At 47.6% G+C, this 19,532-nt stretch overlaps 2 protein-coding genes across 6 annotated transcripts in view; one reads left to right on the top strand and one right to left on the bottom strand.

Annotated features, from left to right (window-relative positions):
- LOC135918763 (uncharacterized) overlaps nucleotides 1-19,532 on the bottom strand; it is a 105,836-nt gene that overhangs the window by 29,217 nt on the left and 57,087 nt on the right. The window contains exon 1 of one of the 5 annotated variants that reach the window (XM_065452441.1): nucleotides 16,010-16,088. The exons of the other annotated variants lie outside the window; for them this stretch is intronic. Within the exon in view, the coding sequence (XP_065308513.1) occupies nucleotides 16,010-16,013 (4 nt within the window). The 5' untranslated portion in view covers nucleotides 16,014-16,088. Of the gene's footprint in view, nucleotides 1-16,009; nucleotides 16,089-19,532 lie in introns of those variants that run through there. 5 annotated transcript variants of the gene reach the window in all.
- LOC135918762 (sulfotransferase 1C4-like) overlaps nucleotides 1-19,532 on the top strand; it is a 76,810-nt gene that overhangs the window by 22,102 nt on the left and 35,176 nt on the right. The window lies entirely within an intron of this gene.

The following is a 19,532-nucleotide window of genomic DNA, read 5'->3' as shown; positions in this document are numbered from 1 at the left end:
CATTTCGTCTTTCGGTGGCTTCACTGCTTCGAAGTTTTGCCAGAATGCGTTGTGATTGGTATTCGTCGCAAATGTTCGATCCTGTGTTGGGCGAATTTACGTTTTTTAATTTTTTTTATTTATCCTACTGTATGTTCCTCGCCGGCTGCATTTAAATTTAGGAATTCACTTTCTCGTTTTTCACTAGCGCAGTTACATTTCAGGCACTTGTTGACCCATTTATTGTCCTTTTCATTTCACTCCGATCATAAATAGTGGGGCTCATTATACAAAATGGAGCAATGTATATCGTAAGATTATAATTAAATACTGTACAGGTTCAATAATACAAATGCGTTCAACATGAAGCATGTACAATACTAGTATCATTAGTATGAAATGTGTAACATAGAAACGTAATATAAGTTCACTTGCTTCGAGTTTACTAACTTTACTGCTCAGTAACGTAACACAAAGCAAACAAAAAAGAAGGACGAGAGAGAGCTAACGCGAAAGTGAATAGTGGTTTTCAGTGAAATTTGGCATCGCACGTGGAAGAGAACGAAAAACAGAACGGATAAGGGCAATCATGCATAAAATTAAAAATTATGGGGGTTTTACGTGCCAAAACCACTTTCTGATTATGAGGCAGGCCGTAGTGGAGGACTCCGGAAATTTTGACCACCTGGGATTCTTCAACATACACCCACATCTAAGTACACGGGTGATTTTGCATTTCGCCCCCATCGAAATGCGGCCGCCGTGGCCGGGATTCGATCCTGCGACCTCTTGCTCAGCAGCCCAACACCATAGCCAATGAGCGACCACGGCGGGTAATCATGCATACGGGACGGCTATACCCTAAGCGAATGGAAGCAAGCGGCATAAGCAAACTCAAACGAGGCATGAGTGTGTATTCACAGAGTGTCCGCAAGGCGGCAGTTCAAGTCCGACACGTAGTGCGAGTTACCGTACAAGTCATGGGTCTAAAATCCCGCGTAATAAATCCTGCCCTGCCCACGCCGTGGAAGCACCGTTTTCCATAAGGTCATCAAATGCTGACGCTTTTGCATCAAAGACGGAAACACCGTGTGATGAAGCGCGTCGCCATTTCCGGGACGTTACGTTCAAGCACGCAGTGATAATTGTGCACGTCGCATCTTTCGTACCTGTGCGCTTGTACTGGTGCTTTGGCCGGGTCGGTGCGCTGATGGTGCTGGAACGCGTGTCGTCTGCAACTTTTAGTGAGGGCGGCATTCACGAAAGCGTGTATTTTGTCCATTCTTAAAGATTTTGACGTAGTATTTCTGCGGAAACCCGCAAGGTGGAGAGAAGTAATGAATACAGGGAAAACCAGACATCCACCTGTTCGTAGCAATTGCTACAAAGGAAACCCATACGGACTCCTCGAAAGGAAAGCCTCATAGTTGAAGAAAAATTCGTCCTGGTCCGGGACTCGAACCCGGGACCACCGCTTTTTCGGGGCAGCCGCTATACCATCTGAGCTAACCAGGCGGCTAGCAGAAGGCAGGGCGAAGTCGAACTTGTCGACAACACGAAGCAAAGGCAAGAGTTTTGATGTAGTAGTTCTGCGGAAACCCGCAAGGTGGAGAGAAGGTGGATGCTCAACAACACTTTTTTCTCCCACCTTTAATGCGTTCGCGCCTTTCATAACATCTCGTCTTTCGCACCGTCTTGTCGTGCCGTGAGTGAATGCGAAAGCTATCGTAGGTGACCTCGTTTGAATAGTCGAGCAAAGTACGTGCCCCGGCTGATTGGAAAAGAAAGAAAATATCTTGCTGAGCCCGTCGGATACGACTACGTTAAACGCGTCAGCACTTCAGCGATGAGGTCACGCTTAACTTAACGCTCTGTTTGACGCTTTATGATGCAGCCTCTGCGCGATGCATGCACCCCCGGCACGTGTGGTAGCACGCGACGGTCTCGCGCCATTTATAACCAGGTTCCAATGACCTTACATCACAATCGGGTATCTGCATGCACTGGAAGCACTGCTTAGGGTAGCGACAACTGCAAAACATTAGCCGCTATTCGCCACCACATTTAGCTGGCCGCCATTTTGTGTTCCGAACTGGCTAGTAGTCGCGTCGTGTTGCTATCTCCTTTTGTTATCCATTGACGTGTGCCACTGTTGACTTGGGATTATTTTGATTTCTCTAAATTATATTCATTGCATTGCGCGTAGGAGACCTGCACACGCTTTCAATATATATACATACATATATACAGGGACAGCAGGGCAACATCAGGGACAGCATATGACAAATTATTTGCAGTTCTTAATTGAATTAAAGAAATGATAAATGAACGAAAATTAAAGTGGATGAAGAAACAACAGACCGCAGGTGGGATACGAACTCACGCCTTCGCATTACGCCTGCGATGCCCTCATCAATTGAGCTACCGCACAGCGACGCCGTTTCACCATCCACTTTCTGCCCCAGAAAGTGGATGACATTTTTTTTTGCTTATTTGTATGACATTTTTTTTTGCTTATTTGTATCCGTTAAATTTATTCCTTTACAGTTTTTTGTAGCACGTAACACTTGTGGAGCGTGGTGGCGCGCGCACGGTAGCACCATCTCGCGTCCGATAATTTGAAGTCCATTCAGCGTTGCCGTTGCTCGCCTTTTGCACGTAAAATAAAAGGTGTATTTTGGAAGCGTTCATTAATGAGCACTTACCTTAGCTTGTTGAAATGTAAGCTGAACGTGTCGTGGGTAGAGAGCCACACATGTATACTACTACATAGCATTTTGTAGCTGGAGGCCACGTTTACTGAATAAATGTGAATATACTAGCACGTCACCATCGATCACGGGCTGTGTGGCCTGCCTATAGGCGGCAGGAAGTCAGTGAAAAGCGTTGTAGAGCTTCCTCTTCCCTTCCTCTCCCCTTCCCCTAGCAACGACCAAACGGCTTCAACAGCAACGCATGCTTACAGTCTCATGGGCAGCCTCTGTTGTGACGTATGTGACTGAGGGCGAGGAGCACGCGCACGGGTGCCGCGACTCAACTAATTTTCGAGTGCTCCCAAAAATAAATGCTCCGCGCGTGAATTTTTTTTTTTTGCGTTCTCTTTCACGTTAGGCACTCGTCTTGCAACAGCTTGTAATCCAAGGCCTCTAAGACGCTGGCACATCAGCACGCAAGGCGCTCCTCAACTCGTTGCCCGAGTCGCGTGAGCGCACATCTTTCACGGCTTTGAGCGTCGCCTCGCAAATGTCTGCACGCGCCGTGTACGGTGCACCCACCCGTCCGCCCCTTGCTCTTCTCCGCCTACAGCGTTAATCTTATAATCCCTCTTATCCGATTACTCATCCCCGTGCTGGGCAGCCAACCGCATAGTGAACTGCTCCGATCACAATCTCCCTGCCTTTATTTGGCACCATCTGCCTTATAACCGTTATCTCTTCGCAGTGACTGTGCGCGTACTCTACGCCTCTTTCTCGTTTACTTTTCCTTCGTATTCCAAACCGGGTAAATTAGGGGCATTGAGCACGTGACCCGCGGCATCTTCTTCAGTATTAATCCGGATTAATCTGAAGATACGCCCGAAGCAGCGCTACGAAGCTTGAAAGAAAAAAAAGAAGGAATGAAGAAAGAAAGCTGCTGAAATGCAATGAACTTTATTCACGAACGTGAAGAGCGTTCAAGCGAAGCGTCCTTGCGAGACGCACACGTTGGCATCACGTCTTTAGAGAACGAACCCGGCAACAAGGCGGTGCACGTGTTCCAGCTGATAGAGTAGGGCAAAAAAAGAAGCGATTGAATTGGCGTGGGATGCTATCCTATATTATTTACTTACTGGCATGCATTTCACCTCACCACCGTTAACTACCTCAGCTAACAAAGATGATGCCACCTATAGCTGGCCGGCCGGCCGCTCTGAGCGGTGACACTTAAAGCACAAGCAAGCACAAGCAAGTAACGCTTAAAGCACAACGATAGCGGCAAGCGCAGTAGGCGATCGTCGAAAATCTGATCTGCGGGTCAAGCGCGTCGGCTTTCATACATGACTCGTCGAAGGTTCCAGCGTGATCGCTGGTGCCCGCATGCCTTCCAGAGAGTACTGCAAGATTCGTGTAGCGCATACATTCAGGTTGCACAAGGTTCGGTGACAACAGACAATGGATAGAACCATCGATAACATTCGAGAAACTTCCGATATGTGCAGGCGCGTTCTGCACCGAGGGGTGACGTTTAACATTTGTTAGTGGGTGAAAAAGCGGTCACCGGACAAATATTAATAAGTGCACCTGTCAATATGTATATATTACGTTTACTCAGTATAGGTACAGACCACTTTGAAATATATATCCAGAAGTTCGCGTTCTGTGTCTGCATTCTGTCTCAGAGAAAGCTCCTTGTCTTCCGCGTTGAGTCTTCGCCTCCTAACCTGATATATGTCCAATGAATACGAGCATCTAGAAGCCACTTGTACCACTAACAAATAATTTATCCATTGGCATGAGCCTTCGAGCAAAATTTTGTTAATACGCAGTGCAAAAATCTATTAGATAGCTTTTCGTACCTGTAATTATTAGTTGACACACTGTCACGCTCTCTGCTAGACCTACGCCGATGCATTTGATTGTATAACAAATATCGGCATTAAACTTCATTCTGCAGCACCTCCATCTCGGTATGCATTCCCAAGGCCGGGCTGGTGCCAGAATTCGAGTCCTGTTATGGCTTTCTTTCGTTTCGATGTCTCGTGGCTGATATTGCCACGTTGTAGTGGCAGTAGTTGTAGTGAAAAAGCGAGAACTGTCCAACTGTGAGCTAAGAATGGAACTCTTTATTGGGCGAAGTTGTGCCCCACAAAAGTAAGCGGCACTCAGAACACAATGTCAGTGGCGAGCACAGCCGTTGGCAGTTAGTGTTCGCTGTTCAAGCGTGACTCATTCCAGAACAATCGTTGGTGCTCGCTTAAATTCGCAAATGCGCAAGGGCATTCTATTGCTATGGAATCCGCGATAACACAAGTATTTTTGGTTGCAGCATAAGCGCGTCTTTAACCGAACTATAACTTGATAACAGTGATATTCAAAAAAAAAATGCTACAGGAATTCCGTAAATTGTCAACTAATGCGTAAGCATTCATTGGCTCGGCTGTTGCTTCGCTTTTGCTTACTTGCTTTTCCTAGCTTATGCAAGTCTACCCATCGCTTTTCCAGTATGAAAGAGTGTTTACGCGTTAGTAGATAATTCTCAGAATGTCTTTCGTATGTTTTGTTGCTTGTCATGTCTATCCTGCTTAGGCCATATCATAACGTTCCGAACGCAATTCCATTCTTTACAATTGTGGGATTACAGTGTTCTTTTATCGCTGCGTTCCATGCAATTTCAATTTGTTACTCAGACAACCTGAATTTCTTCTTTGGGGGCTGTGAGCCTGCTTCTCCTCCGCTTTGAATATCCTCACTGTTCATGTGTCGCCGTAGCTGTTTGCTCTTCGTCTCCGCCATCTTCTTTCTTTCTATTTAGGTGCACGTTAAAGAACCTCAGGTAGGCGAAATTTTCGGAGTCCTCCACTACGGCGCGCCTCATAATCAGAAAGTGGTTTTGGCACGTAAAACCCCATAAATAAATTAAATTAATTTTAATTCATTCTTTCTCTTCCGTGCTGGTTCGAGTGCACAGTATTCCCTTTTATTAATTTTATTTTATTTCATTTTTATGTTACGACGTCAGCGCACTGATGTCGTAATTCTTTAAAGACTACCGATCATCTACTATTGCACTATTATCACATCTACCAATCAGCTATTCTATCATCATTTTATACTCCGCAATCCCAAAGCAGGCTTCTTTGCACGGACACTATTAATGCAAAAAAGTAAGCTTTCAAGGAGGCATGACGAGAACGGTTATCTCTTTTATCTTTTATTATTTTTTTCTTCGTTTTGCATTTCTTCCTTATTAATTCGAACGCAACCAGTCATCTACATTTACACTATTTTAAGGATTAAATGTTTTAACTTCCCCAATTACGCTTTCATTTTGCAGATAAAGGGTTTGACACTTTTCGAATTACGGACTGATTTTGCTGGGGTACTCGCCAAAGAACGCTCATACATCCATCAACAACGGACACCTGTCCAAAACAAAATAATGTACGCATGACAACATGGTACATAGCTAAGAGCTCCTTGTCCCCAGTGAACGTCTCCTAGGTAATCCAAGGCCTGTGCACCAGGGGGCCATGAGGCACGCAACTTGTACGAAATTGAAAAAAAGTTTGCACTGCCCTGCATAGCGTGAGAATATCATAATCGCAATAAGTGCCGAAGATCGCTGTCGGGTGCTCCAAGTTAACTGTACCATGTTACTGTCAGATTAATGGGATGTCATGCATCGAGTGCTGTAGGTCTATTTTCTGCTGGGCGTTCTTCTAGCCGACCGAACCTACAGGCAGGCTACAGGGACGGCATTATGAAACGGTTTTTGTCGTTTAGTGATGGCCATAGTTCGGAAACGGCCTTTTTGTCGATGGTAAATAAATCGCTCAGCACGAGTGAACGCCGAACGTTAGTGGGTGTGCTTTCGAAGCACGTTTCGGTATTCGACCTTGCGCAGAAGGACAAAATACCTGCAATCCCTGCGTCTCGAACGCGCCATACCGTCAACACGGGTCCGGCAAATCCGATTAGACAAAAGCCATATCGTGTTTCACCATCAGAGCGCCAGATTATCAGCGAACAAGTGCACGAAATGATGAAAAAGGGAGTCGTACAAGGGTCAGCGAGTCCGTGGGCAGCTCCAGTGATTCTTGTTAAAAAAAAAAGATGGATCTCTGAGATTTTGCGTCGACTATTGCCGTTAGAATGCTGTAACAAAAAAGGACGTGTACCCACTCCCACGTATTGATGACGCAATAGACTTCCTTCATCCCGCGTCTTACTTTTCCTCAGTATATTTACGATCCGGCTATTGGCAAATTCCCATGCATCCTGACGACAAGGAGAAGACTGCCTTTGTAACCCCTGAGGGGCTCTTCGAATTTAATGTGATGCCATTTGGATTGTGCAACGCTCCGGCGACTTTCGAGAGATTTATGGACACTGTTCTGCGCGTCTTGAAGTGGAACATCTGCATGTGCTACCTCGACGACGTCGTCATCTTTGGCCGCACCTTCAGCGAACGCAACTTGCGTCTGGATATTGTCCTGAACTGCATCAGAAAAGCTGGTCTAGTTTTAAACTCTAAGGAATGCCACTTCGGAGACCGCCGAACCCTTGTGCTTGGGCACCTCGTCGACAAGGATGGCATCCACCCTGATCCCCGGAAAACAGCAGCCGTTGAAGCGTTCAGTGCACCACGCTCTGTCAAGGAGCTCCGTAGTTTTCTGGGGCTTTGTTGCTATTTCCGCCGATTGATTCTTAAATTCGCCGACGTCGCGTATCCGCTTACATGCCTGCTTCGAAAGGACACCCCCTTTGAGTGGACTCCGGAGTGCGACTCTTCTTTTCGTCAGTTGAAGTTTCTGCTGACGTCACGACCGGTTCTTCAACACTTCAATCCCTCAGCTCCGAGGGAACTCCATACGGATGCCAGTGGCATAGGTATTGGTGCCGTCCTAGTTCAACGCTACGGTGACCGCGAACACGTGATCGCATATGCAAGCCGCTCATTAAGTATGCCCGAGCAGAATTACACTGTCACGAAACAAGAATGCCTCGCGGTAATATTTGCGGTTCAGCGGTTTCGTTCTTACCTGTATGGACGCCCCTTTACAGTGGTCACCGACCACCACTCATTGTGTTGACTTGTGAATCTTCGTGGTCCTTGTGGCCGCCTTGCACGCTGGGCGCTCCGACTGCAAGAATACAGCTTCACCGTCTCTTATAAGAGCGGTCGACGACACGCTGATGCTGACTGCCTCTCGCGTATGCCACTTAGCACTACGGACTGTGACGCCGACGACTTCGATCCCCTCGTGGCTTCTGTGTCGCCGCGTTTTCCAGACGTCGACTGCTTCAAAGCCGAACAGCTAAAAGACGATAAATTAACCCCGCTCTTCACCGCTACGACCGCCTCGACGACAGCAAACCATTTCTGTGTATACGTAATGGACTCCCGTATAAGAACTTTTCCAGCACTGGCGCACGTTTTCTCCTAGTGGCACCGGAGAGCCTTCGCACAGTGATTCTGCATGTTATGCACGACGACCCTACGTCTGGCCATTTAGGTTCGGTGAGAACCGGATTCAGGAACGCTTCTATTGGGCTGGAATGCGGCAGTCTGGTGAGACGTATGGTGGCCAGCTGCATGCAGTGTCAGCGCCACAAACGGCCATCTACTGCCCCAGCTGGTCTCCTGCAGCCGATCCCGTATCCTCATTCTGATTTATGTGCCTACTAGTCGATCTTTACGTGATTATACCTCGACATGAGTGACAACAAAATACGTGTCCGACGATTTAAGATACTCCTTAATGCGATATTTGAGCGCAGCTCGATTCGTGTTTTCATTTAGCGATATGTTGAAGCACAGAATTTAAGGCCGAAATCACCGGCACTGGTCAGTGCCGGTACTGTCAGCGCCTTCGCAGAGGGAGAGGCGCCGTATGGGAACGCCGGCGTGATGAGCGGCGTCGGGTCCATCGTGACGCACGCTCTTTCGGCACTGCTAGACTACTGCAGTGCGACGCACTTGAGAGCGTGGCTCTGAGCCCCGCACTCACATTTTTTCCCCCTTGCCACGTTAGTCCTGTCTTTCTCTCCTTCATCTTTTTCGTCCCAATCCCCCTTCCCCGTGCAGTGCTGTTGAGGTGTCCTCCTGTGAGAGACAGTTAGGGCACTGCACTCATCTCTTCCGTTTCCTTTCCAAAAATCAGTTCACACACGTGAGCGGCGTCGGATCCAGCTGTGGAGTAAGACGACGACGACGAACGCGCGAGCAGTGGCACGAGCGCGTTCGCGCGGTTACGCCGAGGGACGCCGATGTTCACCCCAGGAATGGGCGCTTAGGAGCTGCGCTCTAAAATAATTTAAGTCCTTTTTCAAATTGAAATGTGTGTGTACTAGGGGTTTAGTTGTAGCTGGAACGTGCTGTTCCGGGCAAGGTGTATACACACAATAGCATATCACACCCCGCATCTCAACAATCGTTGCTCCCCAGCAATCAAGCACCAATCAGTCACCCAAACGTGATAATGTGTGCTAAATGCGCTTGTTCGCACACCAGGGACGTCTCGATTCGCTGCCTTTTATGATCGGTCAAAAGAAGTCACTGCTTGCTGCTTTCGACGAGTGGCTAAGCCTAAAAAAGGGTGGAAGTCCGCAGCAAGATGTCACTTTTTCTTGGGAGAAAATTTAGAGAGTCGTTCGCACATTGACGCCGTGCTCCACCCTACCCCCCGTGGTGGCTTGGCGTTGCTCTGCTAAGCGCAAGGGCGCGATATCAAATCCCGGTCGCGGTGGCCGCATTTGCATGTGGGCGAAATGCAAAAGCGACCGTGTGCCGTGAATTTGGTGCACGGCACATGAAGTCCAGTTTGTCAAGATAACCCGGACCGCCCCACTACGGCGCGCCTCATAATCATGATGTGGTTTTGCCACGTAAGAACTCAGAATTAAATTTTTAACGTCATGCCACTCTAATATATAAAAAAGGGGAACGCAGTGCATTATGAAGACGAGGAACATTTCAGTCAGTCGACTAAGAAAGTGCTCAGCTCAGTGTGTGTATATGAACCCCAAGTGAACAAAATTAATTAATCCACAGTCTATCCCACTACGGCGTGCCTCGAAATCATGCCGTAGCTTCCGCGCCTAAAACCGCAGAACTTAATTTGTAATCCTGTAAACACGTTGATTTAAATGCTAAATGTAAGCCGATGAACGACATAGATTTCAGAGAATACGCCTGAAATGTGACTGTTGGTTGCGAGGCTTCGTTGGCCTTATGAGACAGAATGGAAGGACCGCGTACGCGTTCTCAATGTCAATGTCAATATATATATATATATATATATCGCGTACGCGCGTGCGTGATGTACGTCGCTTGTGGCAGTGGTGCCTGTCTAACGTAGGCAACAGCTTCGCTTTATTGAACTAATTAATGAGAACAAGGGGTTAACCGAAGGGCCCGATATTTAATTATCATATCATAAGAAGCCAGCAAACAATGACACCAAGGACAACATAGAGGAAATTACTTTCAGTTACCAATTAAATTAAAGACATAATAAATTAATGGCAGTGAAAGTGGATGACAAAAAAATAACTCGCCGCGGGTGGGGAACGATCCCACCTCTTCGCATTACGTGTAATGCGAAGGCGCGACTACATTTATTACCCTGAATAAATGTGTGGGCCGTTAGGTGTACGTCACGGACGCATTGCATTACATGATAAGTTAGCTGCTCGTGCAGGCAGTATATACGCTGGGCCAATGCCTGAGGCAGCGGTCGTCTGTTGCTGCAGACGGCAACCGCGGAAAGGCCCAGATATCTATGCTAATAAAAGGCTAATGCTAACAGAGGCTTTTCCTCCAATCCACTTACCACACGTGACATCAGACAAAGCGCCCACTTACAGAGAAGAGCTTAAAGTCAATGCGTCGCGTCGCACCGAAAAGTCACGTAGTCGCAATATCTCCAGCGTGAATATCAAGCGTACGTGCGGTCGGGAACATGCAGATGTGGCGTACGCGTTACGAAAACGTTTTTTATGAGACAAAGCTGTCGTAAGGCGGGACGAAGTGCGTTTCTTTAGGGTGTGCCGCTAGAAATGATAGGCAAGAAGAGCTGCGTTTGAGAGAAGACGTTTCATACTGAACAAAAAAAAGTGTCGCAATGACCATCTCTGTAAAGGGGTACGAGCCGATTTCGAAACGGTCGCCGACGCATCGCAGACGCAGTGAGAAAGAGGGGGTACATCGGTACAAAAGTTGAGTGGTGAGACAGTGTTTGCTGGTGCAACCGACGAACAAAGCGCGCGACTGCCTATGCAGCCGCTGCGGAAATGCACAGTTCCGTTGAGTTGGCCGAGCGCCGTATTTCATTTCGGAGACGGGCCGCCAAGGCCTAACGCTCGAGCCATGTACGCTGCGCTGACTCCCTGGTTGCACCGACATGTTGCGTAAGTGTTCGCGAACTTTTGCTCCAAGGTCAGGCGTTCAGAGCACTACAATCTCGAATATTAAGAAATGCTGAAGGGGACTCTTCGAGCAACAGCTCAGCGCAGTGAGCTCTTAATGTTAACAGAGACAAAAAAAAGAGCAGCTTGAATGTTGGGGTCGTAATGTGGCTAATGATACCCCACATGCCATGGGATTGCACGAGACTCGTGATGTGCGTAGAATATAAAGACTTCAACGAGAGTTGTAAAACAGATAAGCGTAATTAACTTGCAGCAGGAGAATGGACACCAAGTTATGGGTAAATAGACTATCAAGGCATGGAACAGGACAAACGTAATCAACGGACGAAGCACTCTCCACTCAGGTATGAAGCGATTTACATGAGGGAATCATCCCGCAAAAAAAAAAAAAGTTGACACGGTTCGCGCCGGACAACAGCGTGTCGGCAGACGTTGGTTCTCGCGCATGGCATTGTTTTGGTCTCTCTGCAGTTCCAGAGATTTATTGCCTCCGTTCTTGCAAGGGAGACGCAGGTCCTTTTCTTTTTTTTTTTTCAACGGTGGAAGTGGAGTCACCCTAGTGGCGGCGTAATCCGACTACATACGCGGCAGCTGTTTCAAGGGAGAGCAACTGGCCTCGGGAGTCGAATCGACAGTGATGACAGCTATGTGTACACGACAGGTCCCCACATATCGACCATTCTTACGAGATTATGCTTCCTATATAAACGATCATAAATACCAATAATGATTCGCGAGTAAAATTACCTGCCAAAAGACGTCTGGAAGCTCAGAAGCGTAGGACCTGCCTACACGCCAATGCTCATCGAGGCGGCGCCGTATGTATGTATGTATGTATGTATGTATGTATGTATGTATGTATGTATGTATGTATGTATGTATGTATGTATGTATGTATGTATGTATGTATGTATGTATGTATGTATGTATGTATGTATGTATGTATGTATGTATGTATGTATGTATGTATGTATGTATGTATGTATGTATGTATGTATGTATGTATGTATGCATGCATGTATGTATGTATGTATGTATGTATGTATGTATGTATGTATGTATGTATGTATGTATGTATGTATGTATGTATGTATGTATGTATGTATGTATGTATGTATGTATGTATGTATGTATGTATGTTCAGTCGTGGGTGCGTTTCAAGTGCGTTCTCCGGAGTTAACACCTTTGATAAAAGCGTGCCATATGGTATATCAGAGTCTGGGCGGTGTCGTGGCGTATACTCCCACTTGCTCTTGCCCCCCGAATGTCAAGAGGAGCGCTGGAACCAATTATTCCTTCTGTTGCAAGCTATGATGACGTAATCAATACAGCCATGTTAATCTTTAGCGCACCGCCATAAGATTTTTCGCACGGCACAATTATGCCTACTTCCGTCTCCATGGTTACCGCTACGGCCAGCTGTGCGTCACGCTGACGTCAACATTCGGGGCACTAATGATGGCCTGTCTTCTGCGATTCGCCATCGCTCGCTCGCCGCGCCTGCACCCTATTGGTCCACCTGCTCTGCAACGCCAAGACTACAGGAAGCAGAGGGAAGGGGCTTGTGGGCGGTGTCTTGGGCAGACGGAGCGCAATGCGCACAAGGCCTAAGCCTAAATTTTCCCTTCGCGTTCGTCTCAGTTTAATGCATTCACTCCTGCCATCCTTTTCTTAGTTTCTGTCGAAAAAGCGTACTATGTCGCTCCTGTTCAAGAAAACAAAGCTTTAAAATGACAATTATGTTAAAGAAGAAGTCATAAGGCGTAGATAACGTTGCGTGGTGCAGACGGGACTGCGTACAACCACCAAGGAAGCACTTAATGAATAGTGCTCTTCGCGATGTATGTGAGCTTGTAATTGCTCTTAATTATGATTTTAGCGAGTGGGTCATGGCAGTACATTCCTTCATCTTTTCGATACGTGTGGACGTGCTGCCCATTTGCCCCTTCAAGCCGTGGCCCTAAGTATGATGCGGCAAATAAAAATTTCCGCTGCAGGGGACAGCAGCACTTGGCTTATAAACAATACATTGTTGCGCCAAAAAAAAGTAAAATAAATACTTGGGAAGGAAGAGTACGAAACGACAGATCGAGCGCTCGATCTGTCGTTTCGTACTCTTCCTTCCCAAGTCTTTATTTTACTTTTTTTTTGGCGCAACAATGTATTCTTTAGATCCCAACCAACTCGCCCAGCAACAAGTTCTACTCACTTGGCTTATCTCGCGATCCATGCAAGAAATTATGGCCTGCTGCTCGTTAATGTGGAAACTTTTGCGATGATATAGCTTTTACCGGCCCATGCAGAATGTCCGGAAATCAACTGTCTTTTTTTTTTGAAAAAAAATATTGCCACCTATGTGAGCAGTACAATCTATATCGTAAAATAATCGTTGTCGTAGACCAGTGGATTCGACAGTTTGTATCATATGCACTCTAAAGCGAACGACAAAAGTCACAAAGCCAGTGACGCCATTATAAGCTGACGGCGAACTTGTAAAATTGCGCGACGTATTTCAGCGCGTTTCGACACAGTGCTACCCGCTACGTCACCCGCTACGAAGTGTCGAGACTCTGACTCGGCGTTATAAGCGACATTACATTGTGAGGTGGGGCAATCCGGCAGTTCTATCGTCCCAAGAGACAGTGCCCTCGATATATTCAATGGGAGCATGAATCCGAGATGTTCTGGCAGGCGTTTCAGCGCAGTCTCTGAGGAAAAATGGCGGAAAGCTGCGCCGACTTACGGCGAAGGTTTAGGCTTATGCGTAACATTAAGACGACGTAAACGTACAAAGGTTTATAGCGCAAAGCACGCGTAGTTTCGCCGAAGACCGGGTCGTAATCTTGTGGATTATTAGACACATAAAGCAGGCTCTGACATTCGGAACGCCCTTTAAGCCCGTTTTTGTTGCGGCGATCCGCTTTCAACAACGGAGGCGATGGTCAGCATGCGCAGTGCATCTGCACAAGTCGCGCGCATGTGAAACGTGTATTGCAGAGACCAAATGCAAAGAAAGACTTTGGCAGCAGTAGCTGTCCCTATAACAAATACGACAAAGATGGCGACGTTGGCATGGCGACGACTATAGCAGTGCCGTATAGATAATGACGGTGACGACATCTGCGAAGACATCGTGACGGATCACATGCCGTTTACCCGGTCCTAATTTGAAGGTACAAAGAGGGCTTTCTTTTCAGACACTTATACTCGGACCAACGAAATTATAATGGTCAATAATGGTCATAATAAACAAGATGACGTTACCACGACAGACTTCCCGAAAGCTACAGCAGGGGTACCTTTAAACAGTATGACTGTGTTCACTAATTTCGTCGCGTACGACGTAAATTCAACGTTGGGGCCCCTTAGTAACGGTCAAGGGCTTGCTCCGCACGAAGGTGCGCTGCCTCTACATTAAAAAACTGTAGTTATAGTATATTTTTTGAAGAACGACGTGGAATACACCGCGCGGTTTCTGGAGCACGCGCACTCACGACACATACGTTCAGCACCCATGACGTAGAGTGTGACTCCTCCTGAAGAGGATCTCTTTCGTCGAAAAGGAGTCTGGCGGCTTGAGCAATCCCATCCGTCGCGCAAGTTCGATACACGTAGATACAACTTTAGTCTTGATACTGCAGAAAAAGAGTATTTGTTTCCAAGGACAGGATTTTCAATGTAAGGGAAGTAATTGTTTCCAAATGTTCAAATAAATCTGGTGCATCTCAGGGGCATCAAAAACACTAGGTTCCGCCACGGTCGTATGCGGTATCGTTGGCGTCAAGCTTTCGGTACCAACATCTGCATCAGACGGTTAACACTACGGATCAATATCTGCAGAAGATTTCTTGTTGAAGTAACCTATATGCAGTTAGAACATTCGAAGACGCTCGTGTATACCGTTCTTCTTTGGGTGAACGTTAAAGAACCCCGAGGTTGTCGAGTCTAATCCGGAGCCTCCCGCAATATAGCGTCTGTCATAACCCCGAGTGCCACCTTGGGACGTTAAACGCCGTAATTTAATCGCTAGTTATTAGAAGCACATGCGTGGAAAGGGCCCATACATGCGACACTCACCATTTCCATTGAGAAGCCCCGGCACGACTCGTGCCATATTGCTCTCGCCAGTAGCCGACTTGCAATGCGATGACACTCGTTTCCTCAGTTTTGTGACGTCGATTTGTCGCTGCTGTCTAAGTATATCGACGGCAGTGACTATACGCGTGCCTTTTGTTAAAAAGTGCCACTTGCGAATGCTTTTCGCGTGGACTGGATTGAAGTGGAATACTTTATTACTGTTCCGCATCCATTTACAGCAACGAACACGTTGTGTCAACACGGTTGCATTTCATCTAGCGCATTACCATGAGAAACTTTTAGCCTGTCGCAGCACCTTTCTCCAGAAAAGCAGGGAAATAACGTGAGTCAGTATAAAGAGTGTCTACAAGTAATAGCCACAAGTAGTTTTTTTTTTTCGACATTAGAAACATTTCAAGACCACCGCGAAAGATGCGGCGTGTTCCCATTATGACATGTGGCCACGGGCGGCCCAGACCTATCTATAAGCGCCAATACACGCCTTCCTTCCACATCAAAACGGCAATGGACTCTGCTCGCGGCAAGGTGAAGCGAAATCTAGAGGTTCCCTTTCTTGTTACTTTCCCACGATAATAAGACACGCAGATATCGTATTTTTCGCCAAGAAAGACGCGCTTCCCTTCCAACCCGTCAGCGGCGCCTAATCGGCCCACTCCGGCCGTCACCTCTCGACCCCGTCTGTCGCGGCTGTAGAGTTTCCCGTTACGACCTCCGGATTCACAGACGGAACCCGGATCCCCGTTGGCATCCGGATCGACGCCGCCGTCCCGAAACCCTTCGCGTGGAAGAAGAGAACTCACCCATTGTCGTCGTGCAGTCAAGCGTCCCGTCCGAGGATCGACGTGGGGAAAACTTCCCGCCGGGGGCCTCCTTATATCGGACCGCGGGACGGCCCGCCCGCCCGCGCGCCCGTCACGTGGCCCGTTGACGTCACGCGATCCCTCCTTCCTGACCCACTGCGCCACTCGAGGCGCGAGAGCCGCGTGCCCTCCCCTCCCGCTCCTCTCTCTCTAACTCGGTCTCTCCCCATCTTCCCAATCCGATCCTCCCGCGTCCCGTCCCGGATCGCGCCAGCGCCGACGACTCCGTGATGCTGCCGCGCTCCCACGCAGTCCCGAGAGAAAGTGGGCTCGAAATCCAACCCCCTCCTCCCTTTCCCCGTTTTATTTGGCCTCCTTTCCTCCCGTTCTCTCTCTCTATCTATCTCATTCGTAGCGTCGTGGACGTCGGTTGTTTTTGACGTAGAATTTCACTACGCCGCGCAGGGGTACGGGCGGAAACGCCCGAAAGCAAATAAACAACTCGACGAATCGTTATACGTGCGCTTGATTGTTTCAAAGGGGAGAGTTCATCCGTATCTGTTAAAAAAAAATTTGTCGTCGCAGAGTCCCGTTGCGCAAGAAACTTCTAAAAGCTGCAATTAGCGATGTGCCCTAAATAGTGTTTTACAGAAGATGCACGCACAGTGATAATTAAGTCAAGCTGTTTGGAAGTCTCGGAGGATACTTAAGACAAGCGCTGGGAGAAACTTGTCTGCTATGGTGGTTTATACGACCCGTACAAGAAAGCGACCACGTGGTCCCATTAGAAATGGCGCAGTGCGCCGTACGTTAAAAAGGCGCACTGAGATCTATGCACGTTGCAATGTGTTCTGCGGCAAACGAAGGACGTGTGCTTTGGTGTTCCAAAGTAACACCGCGAAAAAAAAGTAATAATAGTAATCTGTCCTGTCACGGCAGTGTTATTTCTTGCGTCCGGCTGAATAGCGTTCTTATTTTATTTTTTATTGCTGTTTGCCGTACAAGCTAAACAAAGCATTCTTTCCATTCTAATTAGACTTGCACGTACTGTGTGTGGTAATACGTGTGGTTGACGGAAATTTGCGCTCTGAAGTTGTGCGCATCTTTAAGTCATACCGTCGAGTAGTTTCATGGCATGCGGTATTGCTCGTGCCGCTATGCATGCACGAAGGATGCTACCATCTTCGGCTCCTTCTCCGACTTTGTTCGTTTTACTCGGCGAATTTCTGGTAACCCTTATTTTTTTTAGACGCAGCAAAGGCGGCGCATCAAAGTCGAGGGAGTTGATCTGAATCACCAGCGTCATAATGGACCATTCGTTAATATAGCAGCAACAAGTCGGCCGTCCTACAATGGAACATAGTAACTTTCTGAAAGCAATCGCCTTCACCTCCCCCTTTTCCCCTGAGCCAATACACATTTGAAGGCACTTCTGTCAACGGAAACCTTTTACCTGATCTGTGACACCAGAATGATAAAATTTTTGAAAGTTGGCGAGTTCAAGAAAAGCACGGAAACAATAAAATTTATTCCGTTTAGAAAATGCGGGGGGGGGGGGGGTATTAATAATATTCTGCTAGGCACTGGACTGGACGAGAATTTGTGGCAGTCTCCATTCTGGTCCGTAAAATAGCCATGAGGGCTAGGTGAAAATTGAAAACATTTCTGATATATGCGTTTGGCCTTGTTGAGAGAAGAGAAACAAAAAAGGTAAAATAAAGAGAGCTGCAGGTACCGTCGACGACGATTTTTTAGTTACAACGAAGGCGCCAAATAAAACAATGGACGAAGGAAGGAGACACGAGACAACCACGCAGGCGCACTAACAAGTGAGCGTTTTATTTCTTGACACAGGAACAAATACCTGCTGTCAAGGATCAAAACAACAAGAAGAAACAGGGCCGTCATCTGCATCGCACAAGGAAACCACTATACAGAACGACTTCTAAGTGCTGCTCCCAAGATACGCCAGTTCCTTTGTCGAAAGGGAAACTGAGGCTTTACTGATGCAACCATCACCACGCTTTTTGACCTCAAGCGCTTCCAATATCTCCCTAATATCTCCCACGTACGTAAACCACTTTCTCCTCTACACTAGCCTACCTGACCTTATTTTTTGCACGAGACCAGAAGGAGTGCATGTCAGTGTGGAAAACAACGGGAACAACTCTGGCTACCTGATCCTACCGCGGGATACGTGCATGGGTCTACCAGTGTTCTTGCGCAGGCAAGTGCGACAAGTGGCGGCGGTGGGCACCGCGCAGAAAGCAAAATATGGAGTGGTGAGCCTCTGAGTCCCTTCTGCTTGCTGACGGCGGTCAGTACAAGAAGCGGGTGAACGTTCGAGCAGGCGCATACTATTTAGCGAACGGACAGGGTCTATAGGTGGGGGAAACACGCGAGCTCCGAAAGCTGCTGCTGCTGCTGCGTCACTCGGCGATTCGATCGAGCCGCGCGCGACGCAACAGAGCCGCAGTTTCGGTGACGACGCGGCGAGGAGGCTCGGTCCCACCAGTGGCGAAAACCAAAGCGAGGAAGAAGAACCGTTGCCCTCTGTGTTCTTGCCGCGCAGGGCGCAGTAGACGAGGAGTGTCAGTGTCGTGTTTTCTAGTTGTTGTTGTTGTTTGATTGACTGCTTTCACTGGTCGACAAAATCCTTTGTGTCTGTATGATCGCCTCGGTAAATGAGGTTCATCAGAATTGATTGATTGGTTGATTGACTGATTGATTCTATCTTGCGTTCGACATTAATAGCTGTGCCATGGAAGGTCTTGGTGGAGGGCTCCGATATATTTTATGCATCTACGGCTTTTTTATTTTTATTGTACCTCACGTATAAGTACGCAAATGATTTGCACTAAGCCCCCTGTGATACGCGGCCTGGAATTGAACGATGCCAGAGTCACTGAGCGAGCTGCGGTCGGCCGTGTTCAATGGTCACAGATAGTTATAGACCCGGCTGAAGTTAAATGGCTGTACGTACTAGCTATCTAACCGTTTCTCATGAAAGTGACTCGTGCGACTGATGAATGTGTAGGAACCGACCAAGCAGCTTTGTAGCTTATCTTGTTTGGCATTGACATCTTTCTTTACGAACTGTCATTTGTCGACTATATTCGCGGACATATAGCACTCAAATTCTTTGAAGCCGCAGTACGTGTAATCAGAAGTGTAAAAAGAGCATGAATGAATGAACCTTTATTTGAAGCGGCGACTTGTCAGTCGAGGTGGGAGGGTCCCTTCTTCCAGGAACCCTCTGGCTTGGATCGCCCTACGGGCCCGGACGACGAGTTCGTGCTGGTCGACCAGGTCCGGCTTGCAGATCGCAGCCTCGTACGTTTCAGCGAGGAGGTTTGGGTCTACGCCTGCTGCTACTAGTTGCGCTGCTGTGATGCTTGCTCGGGTGTTCTTGCATTGCAGTAGTAGGTGCGCCAGGGAGCTCTGGCACGTTGTAGTGTGGACAGGTGTAGCTGAATAGCGTCGGGTGGAAATGATGCAGTAAGCTTCCGTAGGTAAAGTTATT

This window comes from Dermacentor albipictus, chromosome 1 (assembly GCF_038994185.2).
Source record: "Dermacentor albipictus isolate Rhodes 1998 colony chromosome 1, USDA_Dalb.pri_finalv2, whole genome shotgun sequence".
Taxonomy (NCBI): Eukaryota; Metazoa; Arthropoda; class Arachnida; order Ixodida; family Ixodidae; genus Dermacentor; species Dermacentor albipictus.
Note: the sequence above shows the minus strand (reverse complement) of the source record. Positions and strands in the feature narration are given on the sequence as shown.